General features: G+C 32.6%; 1 protein-coding gene across 2 annotated transcripts; it reads left to right on the top strand.

The window, feature by feature from the left end:
- Window positions 1-1,271: 1,271 nt before the first annotated feature.
- On the top strand, window positions 1,272-11,050 carry LOC122021036 (glutaminyl-peptide cyclotransferase-like). Of its 2 annotated transcripts, XM_042579103.1 has the most exons (12): window positions 1,272-1,571; window positions 2,421-2,477; window positions 3,151-3,186; window positions 3,840-3,904; window positions 4,266-4,329; window positions 6,544-6,661; window positions 6,730-6,827; window positions 7,233-7,303; window positions 7,698-7,725; window positions 8,685-8,739; window positions 8,869-8,976; window positions 10,857-11,050. In XM_042579103.1, exons 1-11 carry the CDS (start codon window positions 1,284-1,286, stop codon window positions 8,961-8,963), a joined length of 975 nt encoding a protein of 324 aa, XP_042435037.1. In that variant the 5' UTR covers window positions 1,272-1,283; the 3' UTR covers window positions 8,964-8,976; window positions 10,857-11,050. The 2 variants fall into 2 exon arrangements, with proteins under 2 accessions (XP_042435037.1, XP_042435038.1); XM_042579104.1 differs by lacking the exon at window positions 10,857-11,050 and having other exon boundaries at window positions 8,869-9,077.
- The last annotated feature ends 1,132 nt before the right edge of the window (window positions 11,051-12,182 follow it).

The following is a 12,182-nucleotide window of genomic DNA, read 5'->3' as shown; positions in this document are numbered from 1 at the left end:
ATTGGATGATGGATATAAATAACTCGGAATGACGGAAAATAAATTTTATATATTCATTTAATTCTTATGATTATATTCATATTTTCAAATATTAATTTGATAAAATATATTGAGAGTAATGATTTTTTAAATAGGAATCGGTCTTTTAAAAAAATCAGTCTATTTTTAAAAAAAATTATATTGCTACACTGAGGTAAATATGGAGGGGCAAAAATAGATATGGATACATGATTTGATAATTTTAAAAATTGAATACATGATTTAGATATTTAGGAAATTTACCTGTTCGATAATTTATAAAATCATAAATGATTTAACCAAAATTTGCCCATCAATTAAGTCAAGAAGGGATTGCGGTTAAGTAACATTAATTTTACTCTCGGGGTAATAATGTAATGATAAGACCCTCTAATAAATAATCTAGAGATGTAAGATTCTGATCTCAATTACGGTAAACTGTAGCTGAATACCTAAAAGAAAAAAAGTTGATCATGTTTATCCGTTGGAAGCTGTGATCTGTCATTGTATTGCATCCTACAAGTAATACTTGACCGCAGCATTGCCCGGGCACACGAAAGCATTTTTTAAAAACTATCAAACCTTATGATACATTTTGAAAACTTTGCTACATCCCTCCATCAATCCTTATTCTAATTGATATTAATCATCCATAATTTACCTCCTTCTTCGTATTGATCGGCTACTTTTGCCAACTTGAAAACTTTGCTATAGTGAATGAGAGGTGAGATTTGAAAATAAATAAATAAGGCACATATGAAATTGAAATATTTTTTCTTTAATAAATATATAAAAATTTGAGTATCATAAAATATTTTATTATAATTTGAGCATTATATTTAACTCACATTAAGTTGCAATATAAATTAAATTATAAGATATTATAAAAAATATATTTAACTCAAATTCAACATCTTAATTTATATTTCTTTTAATGCAATTTAAGTTTTTTTTGGCGACTATTTATTTTAATTAAAAAAAAAGTCGACAATTTGGCATCAGTGGAAACATATCATATATATATATATATATATATATATATATATATATTAATTTTAAAAATATTCTTTCTAAATCATTTTTATTAATTATATATATATATATATTAATTTAAAAAATATTCTTTCTAAATCATTTTTATTAATTATATATATATATATATATATATATATATTTTTTTTTTTTTAATTTAAAAAATATTCTTTCTAAATCATTTTTATTAATTATTTAAGTACGAGTTGGGAATTGACTCGGAGGAACAAGAGATGACCCGGATGCGGCCGAAGCGCCCTCCGCCGATGACCAATATCTCCACCTCGAATCCGCTGGCTCCTGGGTCGGTTTCCGCCGCCACCGCCGCTCGATCCAAGAGCAGCAAACGCTGCTGTTGCAGGAGTGGAGGAGCTTCACTTCTCGTCGCCATCGTCGCCATTTCCGCCTTGTTTTTCCTCTGGGTCACATGGAAGTGGACGCGCACGCCTCCGCCTTCTACTCAGCTCTACACTTTTGATATCGTCAATGAGTTCCCCCACGACCCGGATGCCTTCACCCAGGCAAGATCCCGCTCACCTTCATCCTCTTTCTCTGACGATGTTCTTAGTATAGTTTAGTTGCATGCTTGATGATGCTTCACTTGTAATTTAGAATTTTGGTCGGCTCACTCGTGATTTTATGCCAGGGACTTATTCCTTCAGTCTGCAGTTTACATTAATAAAAGAATGCAGTAGTCGGCTGCTACATTGTTTTAGAAGAGGCAGCAAGATTGTAATTCTAACAAAGTTTGGATGCTATTGAAGAAATATAAATAAAGACCACCGATAATAAATTACCAGAAATATAAGAATTCCTGTCTTAGTTACTCCTATAATTTTGCAATATTAAAGACTCCAGAATTTTGTTTTGTTTCAAAGTCGGATCATGAATTCTGCAATTCAACTTGAAATTTCCGATAACATTGTAAATTCTTTAATTGTTTGAAATTATTTTACTCTCGACTTAAATTGTACCAATTCCTGGAAATTTAAGTTTGCATTTTTCTTCTTCCAAATTTAAGGTTATCTTTCAATGTAAACTGAGTGGTATTTCTATAAGGTAGGATGAAAAAATAACATATATGATTGCATTAGAAGCTATTATGGATGTGCACAGTGTGCTATTTTTGTTCTGTCTAGTATGTGTTCATTGTAAATATTATTTTTCCTACCAATCATATTGTCGTATGATGCTATATTGATTTATTTGATTTTTCAAAACTCAACAGGTGATAAGAATAAACTACACTTTGGTTATTGATTTTATCCCATTTTCTTTCTTATTCATTGTTCTATGACACTTCTTGTTTTTCATATTCAATTCAATTTTTTATATGGACGTGATGTGAATTTTTTTCTAAATCTTCACAGGGTCTTGTTTATGGAGGAAATGAAACATTGTTTGAATCCACTGGTCTCTATTCCAAAGTAAGCTAGATTTCATTATGAGTCCTACATAATAAAGCTTAAGTTGTTCTCACATTTGCCTTCCTTTTTATCATCTCTACGTTGGTATTTGCTAAAGGGACCATATAAACTTCGTTTCTATCCCAAAAGGTGCCACAAGGCTCATTCCTTCTTTGTGCTGCACTCTGTAATTTATGATATCCCTTAAAGATTTTACCTTTACTGTGTGAGTTTAAATACTAAAAATCTCAGTCTTAAAAAAGCTAAAAAAGGGCTATAGGATTATTCAAAAAAAAAAAAATGCAGAGTGCCTTACAATTAGTTATTATACTAAGTTGATGACCTTATTTTTCAAAAAATAACCACCAACATTTTCAAAAAGCTCACAAGCTTAATTCTTAGTTTCCATAGAACAGAATCCTGTGTCATTATAGGAATTAGTTAATATTGACAATTATAGGAATTGTTGCTGTGTTTAATTTGATGTCATCTGTTTATTTGGATTTATTCACCTAGTTTCGAGTCATTGTGGAGAAAATATAAAAATTATAATTACGTGGATTCAGTATTTTTTGATGTCATTTATAAAATGTTATGCTGATATTCTGACATCAATTGAATACAACTGACTATTATCTATACTTGTTTAATTCTTATTTTTAGTGACTCCTTTTTTATATTTTGTGGTGCACAGTCATCAGTCAGAGAAGTTCTTCTGCAAACTGGGAAGGTAATTCTCTATTACACTATCCATGGATTTTCATTATTTGAACTGCTATTGCATTTATTTTAGTAATTTTTGGCAATGGAATCTAATCTATATAATTCCATGATTCCTTGAACGTCCTTTTCAACTGCTGCACTTCTTGATGTCTTCCTTCAATTAATACTGGGTTTATATTATTGATGCTTGAATTAGATATGCGGTTTTTTGAACAACACAAACTTTTCATTTCATGATGAGTTATACTCAACTTTTTCATCCAGTGTGGTTAATTGCATTAGATGTGTATGTTTTCTTTAACAACTCAACTTTCTCATTTCATGATGATTTGTGGTCTCAATCATCTAAGGGGATGAATTGCGAGAGGTGCAATTATTGGTATAGTGTAGATTAATTTTTGTTGGATGAAACCTTAGATAGCTAGATATAAGTATATAACTAAATCATCCTTGCCGTTGGTCTAATGAAATCCTTATACATAGCTGGATGGACCCTTGTGCATTAGGCTTGTTTATCAACGGTGTGCAATGCCCATATTAAATCTATGATTTTTTTTATTTTTTCATATAAAAGTAAATTTAGTAGTCATGTGATCAACTGTTGTTTCTGTGTGCATTTTTTAATAAATGATAGAATATCTATTATTTCATGTTTTTCAGGTTATGGTTTCTCATCAAATGGATGCATCCTTCTTCGGGGAAGGTCTCACTCTTTTTGGCGAAAGGTTACAAATCAATTTTCTTAGCTACTCTATTATGTTACATCTTGGGGGGAGAGTGATTGAACTAATAAGCTATTTTATTAATTAACTAGTAGTATTATTAGAAGTCATGGCTATATTTTCAGATAATTTATTAGGCCTCAAGCCTATCTATACATGGATTGTAGTTTCCTTTGGTGAAGGATACACTACAACAATACAATACATTATTTTTCCCTCTCAACTAAGCATATTTCCCTCTTAGATAGGCATAAGTTGATAGCACTTTCTGTTGGTTAAATGACAAATCTCATAGTCAAGTAATTCTTTTCTTATTTTATTCCAAAGAATCCTATTAATTTGTTATTATTTTCTTGCTACACAGGTTGTACCAAGTTACCTGGTTAACAAACACAGGTTTCATCTATGATCGACATAACATTAGGGAGGTTTGTTCTTCACTAATTAGATCTTTTCATATATTCTTCCTTCATTTTCCAAGATAATTTTCAGTAAACATTGATTGTAGCTTATGAGGTGACATATGAAGTTTTTACTTCCTTTTTCTGTTTTGGAAATATATGTTTTATACCAATGACATATGTACGGAAACTGTAGTTACCTTGGTACAACTTGCAAAATTGTAGAACTTCTTTGATACACGTACCAGGGTACTGGAGAGGTTCCAACATGTTTTGTAGATCTATGAACACATACAAGCAAAGGGAATATTTCATCATGCCTTTCGGCATATATATATCTATTGTTTGTGTGTTTTGTGTAAAATAATTTGTTTGCGTAAAATATTTTCTAAGAACTATAGGGAAAATTGTTTTTTTGTGTTTAGTTATGATACGGACAAAATGTTTTCCCTTTCTTTCGTCCATTTCCTTCCATGACTAAAATTGGCAAAATGAACATTTTTTTTATCATGGAAGTTGCTCAACATCAGTGGAAGGGGTCTATTTCAGGAATCTAAAGGGGGCAAAGATGTCGGGCTTAGAGAGATGAAACTTGGACACAAGTGAGGCCGAGGTAGTGGGAGCATTGATATCGTGGTTGGTGGGAGAGCATGAGATGGAGAGGTGGTGAGGGCAAGCGGGAGGTGGAACCGGGGGCACAATCTTGTGCTTGATGGGCACAAATGGAATGGAGGCAACAAGAATTGATGTAGTGTTCAAACAAGGGTTGGAGGTAGTGGATGAGGCTTGAGGGGAGAGAGGAGATAATGACTCGTGTGAGGGAAAATAACTTCTGCTCATTTTGATTGGAAGCCATTTTCCCTCAAAGTCCACAAATTTTTGTTAACTGACACAAACATTTTCATTGGCCACGATTTTTATATTATACTAAAGTCTAAACACTAGAAAACCTAAAGAGTATTTTATGTAAATGCATTTTACATGAAACAAATGAACCCATAGATGAATTGTCTTTATCCTTTCTTGTTGTACCTATTACTCTAGGTTAACCTTGTTGAAATGACCCCACTGGTGGAGACTATCATTATAAAAGTGTATTTTTCTTAACTGTGTTCTGAAAAGAACCTGCAAAATTAACAATCCAAATGGAAACAGCTAAGTGATATAGAACCATAGTTCTGCAATCTTATTCACTTTTTGACCAGTACTACTAGAATTGTTTTAGGTGATTGAACATACTGACTTTGCCTGAGTAAGATTTGCCATATGCATATGAATTCAACTTCATGAGAAAGACATAAGACAAAGGTTAGTATTAGCATTAGTAACTTACCAAATATGCTAGACCTTGTATTGCATTTTAAGAAAATGGGACATGATATTGTTCCTGGAAATCAATTTCCCTTCTGAGTTAATAAGTGGATAGATATACAACTGTTATATCAAAGCCTCATCCACCTTTTCCATCAATCTGGCATGTGCTATATCCTTTCACAAAGTTCCAACAATGATTCTCTTACAATCATAATCATCCTCCTTTTCAGCAGAATGTCCTGTGACCCTTCACTTGATCTTTCCTTTGCTCTTATTGGATATTCAACCTGATTTGTCTAGTAAGGGAGAATAATGAGACAAGCTAATGCTTCTTAGTTCATAGCTGATATATGCCAATTTTCACTTGGATCATCTTGAAAGGTTAGACTCCACATTAAAATTCTCCTATGCAAGATTTAATGTTAGACATACTATATTATGCACCTTCAACCACTTGAATGATGAATCATCAACCCATTTGCTCTTTAGGTGTGAGTTTGCCAAATTCTGTTCAAAGGCTTACTCTTGCCTACAATATTTCACAAGCCCAGCAAGATACCCTGTTCAAACATTTCCCTAATCAAAATATCTATGTGAAGCATCAAATTTGGATGTATTTGGGCATTTGGTTGAAAGAAATAGTAGAACTTTTGGTTAATGTGCTAGACAATCTTCAGAACTCTTCAATTGGTTGGTCACACATCATCCTTTTGCACAATTGATTACCATATTTGATTACTGTGCACATATTCTTTACATCCATGTGCATAAATTCCATTAGATAGTTGTGCCAAAGTAAGTTAAAATAATCATTTCTATTGCGTGAACAATCATTTGTATTTTGACTATAGATTATTGCACGTAGAATTGTATATACATGAGCTATCAATTTTGAAAGTAATTATTTTTCCACAATTGATGGAGCAGAAGGATAGGTTTACTCATCCTATGAGTGATGGTTGGGGATTAGCGACTGATGGCAAGATCCTTTATGCAACCGATGGAACTTCGACTCTATATCATCTTGATCCCCAGACTTTGAAAGGTTTGCAGTAGTTATACAATTGTGTTATTTTCGTATTGATTATGATTTTCTTTTTTTTATTCCTGCAGAAATTAGAAGAGTAACTGTCAAATATAATGATCATGAAATTCCTTTTCTTAATGAGTTGGAATATGTAGATGGGGAAGTATGGGCAAATGTTTGGCAGGTATGGCAATTGTTCCCCTTCAGATAATAATTGTAGTAGATAATCTTTTGTTTTAATTGGTTCTGAAAATACTCATCATATGAATCCACATGACCAACATATTATTATTCTTCTAACAGATATTGTGAACCAACTCCGAATTTTAGGCATACAAAGTTTTAGTATTTTGTATGCATTTTAGGCATACAAAATTTTAGTATTTTGTGGCATTTGTGTTAATCTTCGAGCTGTTATTTCTTTCACAATTTTTTATTTCTGCCATCAACCACATGAAATTATAGGATTGGAGTTTCATTTTCATTTCTTTGTTAATTTGAAAATCATTTATTCTCATTCATACACTACTTAAGCATGTCCAGAGTCCCACTAAATCTATACAGAAATGTTAACTACCTCATGGTGCAGACAGATTGCATAGCTAGAATATCACATGAAGATGGCAAGGTACTAAGTTGGATTGCTCTCCATGAATTAAGGTACATGATTTCATCAAATGATTTGTTCTATTAGATATTTGAATTTTAAACTTGAAACATCGGTATAGATTGTTAAGTTTGACCAGACAATCACTTAAAAAGCCTGATCTGTCAAAATCTCCCATGTGATCAGGCAGACTATGATAGCCCAAGCCTAATACATGGATTAACTTACGGAAGGAATCATTGTTTCAATTACCAACATGCAAATGAACTAAAGTCTCCTAACGGATACAATGTCAAGGCGAAGTTTAATTGTGTCATAAACTATATGTTATTTTAAGCCTATTGGGAAGGGATCAATTTATACCTTTTATTTTGTATGTGTATTCTTAACATTCATCATTATTTTAGCTACTTCACATTGAAATTGAATCTGTGTTGTTTTCAACAGGCAAGGATTGATGAGATCCGGTTACACTGTGAGTTCCTAATTTATGTTTCCCTTTATTTCTACCTTTGAACTATAGATTTGCATTTTGTGCGTTTGGGAGGTCACACCTTATTTTCCCTTTCAACAAGCTTTAAGTTCATCTTGGTGAAAAGCTTTTCTATGTTTCCTGGTTTTAGGTCACTCTGGGCTTAGCATCTAGAACCTCAATTACCATTAAAACCCATAATAACTTTGTGAAAATTTAAATGGTAGCCTAAACAAGACTTACTTTTTTTACTTGGCAAACCCCAATTCTGAAGGTCTTTTATGGGATTTGGTATATGGACTTTCCAGCCTAGTTTGTGTGAAGCATTCTTGATTGATTGCGCATCCAAGGAGTATTAACTAAAACTGGTTGGGTCTTGAGGGTTTGGAGGAACCAAAGTGTTTTTTTGTTCATGACATAAGTACTCCGTTACCTTATTGGTATAAGGAAAATGACCTGATTAAATTAGGAGGCTTGATGTTTATAAATATAATAGTTTTGCCTTAGACTCAGCGAATCATGTCAACTTTGTTTTCTTTAAACCATCCCAACTTGCCCTTAATTTACTTTGATTCATGGTGGAATTGGTCTACATTGAAATGCCACTAAAATTTTGGGTCTGAATCAATATCTTTAGACTCAACAGCAGAAACACATTGAAGGGTTCCCTAGTTGTTAATAAAACAAGGCTCTAGTTACGGGTGGTACAGGCTGATCACTATAGTTTACAATAAAGCTAAGACAATTCAAACACAATTTTATATCAATTCAAACAAAAATGCAAAATGCTCTAGCGTATGTAGAATCAAACGAACACAAGGGCTTGGCGAGGCATTCCTTGATCAAATCATCGAGTGAGCAACATAGCATCCTGTCGTAAATACTATAGACACTGTTCTCAGACCTAATTATTGGTGCACCTTCTTTATTTTTTTATTTAATCTAATTTACAACTTTCCCAGCGCATTGATGTTCTGAATGGCATTGCTTGGGATGACCAAAAGAAGCGTTTGTTTGGTAAGTTTGTGTATAACTTTTTTTCTTCTGCTTCAACCTTTTTTTCTCTGAAAGAGAACACTACTTTTCTCACTTAAATTTGGGTCATGTTTAACATAATTCTTTGTCTCTATGGTTTCGTCTTACCAGTGACAGGTAAGTTATGGCCGAAGCTTTATCAGATCAAGTTTCGCCCAGTTACTGATCGACTAAATCGAAGGATCGAAGACCTTTGCTACCCGTGAAGATGAACTTAATGTTAGTATTAATCCTAGTACCAATTATATGATGATTTTTAAAGGATTCATTTTGTATCATATATCATTATTAATAAAAGGTAAAATTGATTATTATATTTATTTCAGTTCAGTGTCGATTGAATAAGTATAATAATGTCCTTGGATAGTAGGTCCTTATCTACAGCATATCAATTAGTTGAATTGATAGTGAAATATTGTAGATATACATAGAATATTACTCTTAATTATTTCTAGTCAAACATTAATATACAAGGATAATATTAATGCGTTGAGAATAGTATGTAGGTCAACGGATGATTTAATCTCATAAGTCATAGATATGAGATATCAGGTTGACACATGAGTATCTTACTATTTTATTAAAAATCTCCCTCCTTTACTAACTAGCTTTGGTGAAGCCTAAAATGAATTTACGTTACTGTCCTTTTTTCTATTCACACTAAAAATAATTTCAAAGTTTATTAATAATTCCACAAGCGAAACAATCAGTGATCTAGAGTTCGAGACTCAGCTACGACGTATTATTATGAATTTTTCTCATCATTAATTTTCTCTGGTTGTTTTATATAAAAAAATAAAGTTCTCTTTAGTCCCACATCTTAGAATTGATAACACTATGATCAAAGAAGTTTCTATAAATATTTTAAGCCGACGATGTTAAAAAATATACTTTTCTTAGTTTCTTTTACTAAGATAAGTATAATATTAAATTAAAATAATTTTTTTCAAATGGAAACCCATTGCAGTAGTTTATTGCTGGGGTCCAAATAATTTATATATTATTATATTACACACGCAACGCGTGTGCACGATCACACTAATATATTAGAAAATATATATTGAATAACCCGCCATGAGAATGTTTCATGGATCGTTATATGAGTGTCATAAACATTCTCATGTGACTATTGTTATGAATAGTCCTTAAATTTGAAGTCACTACGATTTCCTACATAAGGAGTTGTGTACTTTGATATCGGCAAACATCACCTGTAAACAAGGTGGACAATAAAATTGATCATTGGGTATGCAATGAATTATGCGGAGGGATGTGAGTGATGTAGATGTGATATATTCCTTCCATATGACGGAAGCGATATCTGCGGGCTCCTTGATTAGGATGACACAAGAAAGCATGACCATGCGCAAATGAGTCAATATGAGATATTGAGCTTATTTGATAGAGTGTGTCTATTTAGAGATCAAGAAACACAAAAGTCGATAAAAGGATGATACGGTCTATGCCTCATTGATCAATTTAGATATCAAGGATAGAGGGACCAAGCCATACAAGATAATAGCCACGGACAAGTTAGGTCGGATCTCGACTTTCTCGTCACTTGGGTAGCAATGATACCTTGCTAGATGTCACTCATTGCTTATGTATCTAAATGTTGATTTGGGTACATTGTCAACGTTACGAGAACCTATTGGGTCACACACAAAGAACAAGTAGATTTGGAGATGAGTTCATGATTAATTCTAATTCGAATTGGACTTATTGAGTTAGACTCAATTGGATCTAATTATTAGATTAAGTCTAATTCAAACTAGACTCAAGGAGTCAATTTGAATTAATGAAATAATGATTCATTGAATTTTAATTGTATGAGATTAATTGAGTAACACTCGATTGAATTAGACTTGAGTTAGTGAGGAGACTTGAGTTAGACTCAAGTGAGGATTAATGAGATATTCATTGAATTTCGAAATTCAATGATTCATTCATTTACTTTTCGAAATTGAATTTGAAATGAGGAGTTTCAAATGTGGTCCTTAATGGAGGTTAAATGCTCATTAAGGCTATTAATGCTAATTAAGTGTTTTCATTGGATAAAAATACTTATTAATCATTTTTTCTCTTCATTTTTGGTGTAGATTTTCATTCTCCTTCCTTTTCTCTCCCTCTCTTGGCCGAAATCCCTTGGTGTGGTTGCTAGTACAATCTTAGGTGGTTTCCGTCTCCACTTGTGAGTTTGTGAGACAAACGAGCGCTTGTTCGTGTGGATACCGTAGAGGCGTGAACGTGAGATTGTGCTGTGATCCGAGCTGTCGGGAGTCTGTGAGCACGCACCAAAGGTATAATCTCTCATGCTCTTATGTAAATTTAGTATATTTGTTTTTTTTCCTTCGCATGGATTTCCTGGAAGAATTAGTATTTTTCCGCTGCACGTTTGCGTGTTTAGCGCATCTAATTCCTTATACTTAATTTGGTTAAGGTAATGCTCTTCATTTTTCTAGAGGTACGATGATCAACATGACCATCGATCTGTTGTTTTAGCTTCATAGTGCATACAAATTATGCAAATACTCGAAGAGCCCAGATCATTAATTTGATTCAAATGATAAGCAAAGTAGAAAGCACAGCATGCTTTATGTAAAATCTCAGAGACATTTTGATCTCGAGAGACATCTGTTTTTTAAATGATGTCGTGGTCTCGTAATGCTACCAATCATTATGGAAATACTTTGCATTTTGAGTTATGCATTTACTCATTATCCATATTCGCATCCGCTTCTGGTCTTGTAAACAGGGCATTCATCTTTCGTCCAGTTTGGATTTTGCCCGACTAATCCTAAAGGTAGATGACCTTTTCTTAATCCACTTACGGAATTCGGTTTATGAACATTTAGAGATTGACTTTCACAATATTATCTCTATTGGGATTCAAATTTTAGTTTTCTTATTTGTTATCCTAAATCTACCTTTTTTGTTTTTCAGGTTAATAATATAAATGTTATATGGTAATCTGATTTTTTTTTCATCCTTTTTCGTTCCTTTCTCCCCTTTAACAATATAAACATTTGCTTTCTCTCTCTCTCTTTCTTTATCTTCCTTGAGGTCTCAAGTAAGCAACCTTTCTTGAGTGAACATAACCTAGTCGTTAGTCTTCTAATCCTAAAACTAAGTTCATATTGCCTTCTCCGTTTAAGTTTAGGAGAAATAAAGGTTTCAAATGAAATGAAAATTTTAGAGGTTTGAGTATTCATAAATTGTATTTTGGATTTACTCACTAGGGAACTAAGTAAGAAAACTATCTATTTTCAAAATTAGTCACAAACTCCGAACGCTTAGATTCTGAAAAAAAAGTAAAAGTTTGACTTGAAAAGATTGACCTTAGTGAATTATTAAAAGGTTTGTTTTCTTTTTTCCTAATTAGACATATTTTCAACCCATCATCACACTTAATTTTAATTTTCAAG

This window comes from Zingiber officinale, chromosome 9A, assembly GCF_018446385.1.
Source record: "Zingiber officinale cultivar Zhangliang chromosome 9A, Zo_v1.1, whole genome shotgun sequence".
In the NCBI taxonomy this organism is placed as follows: Eukaryota; Viridiplantae; Streptophyta; class Magnoliopsida; order Zingiberales; family Zingiberaceae; genus Zingiber; species Zingiber officinale.
This window is presented reverse-complemented; position numbering and strand designations above follow the sequence as displayed.

Bases quoted from the DNA above. Each gene is read 5' to 3' on its own strand.
- LOC122021036 (XM_042579103.1), top strand. From the start codon at position 1,284: ATGACCCGGATGCGGCCGAAGCGCCCTCCGCCGATGACCAATATCTCC. The intron at 2,478-3,150 runs GTAAGCTAGATT...TGTGGTGCACAG, and splicing joins CCACTGGTCTCTATTCCAAA to TCATCAGTCAGAGAAGTTCT. The intron at 7,726-8,684 runs GTGAGTTCCTAA...CAACTTTCCCAG, and splicing joins TGATGAGATCCGGTTACACT to CGCATTGATGTTCTGAATGG.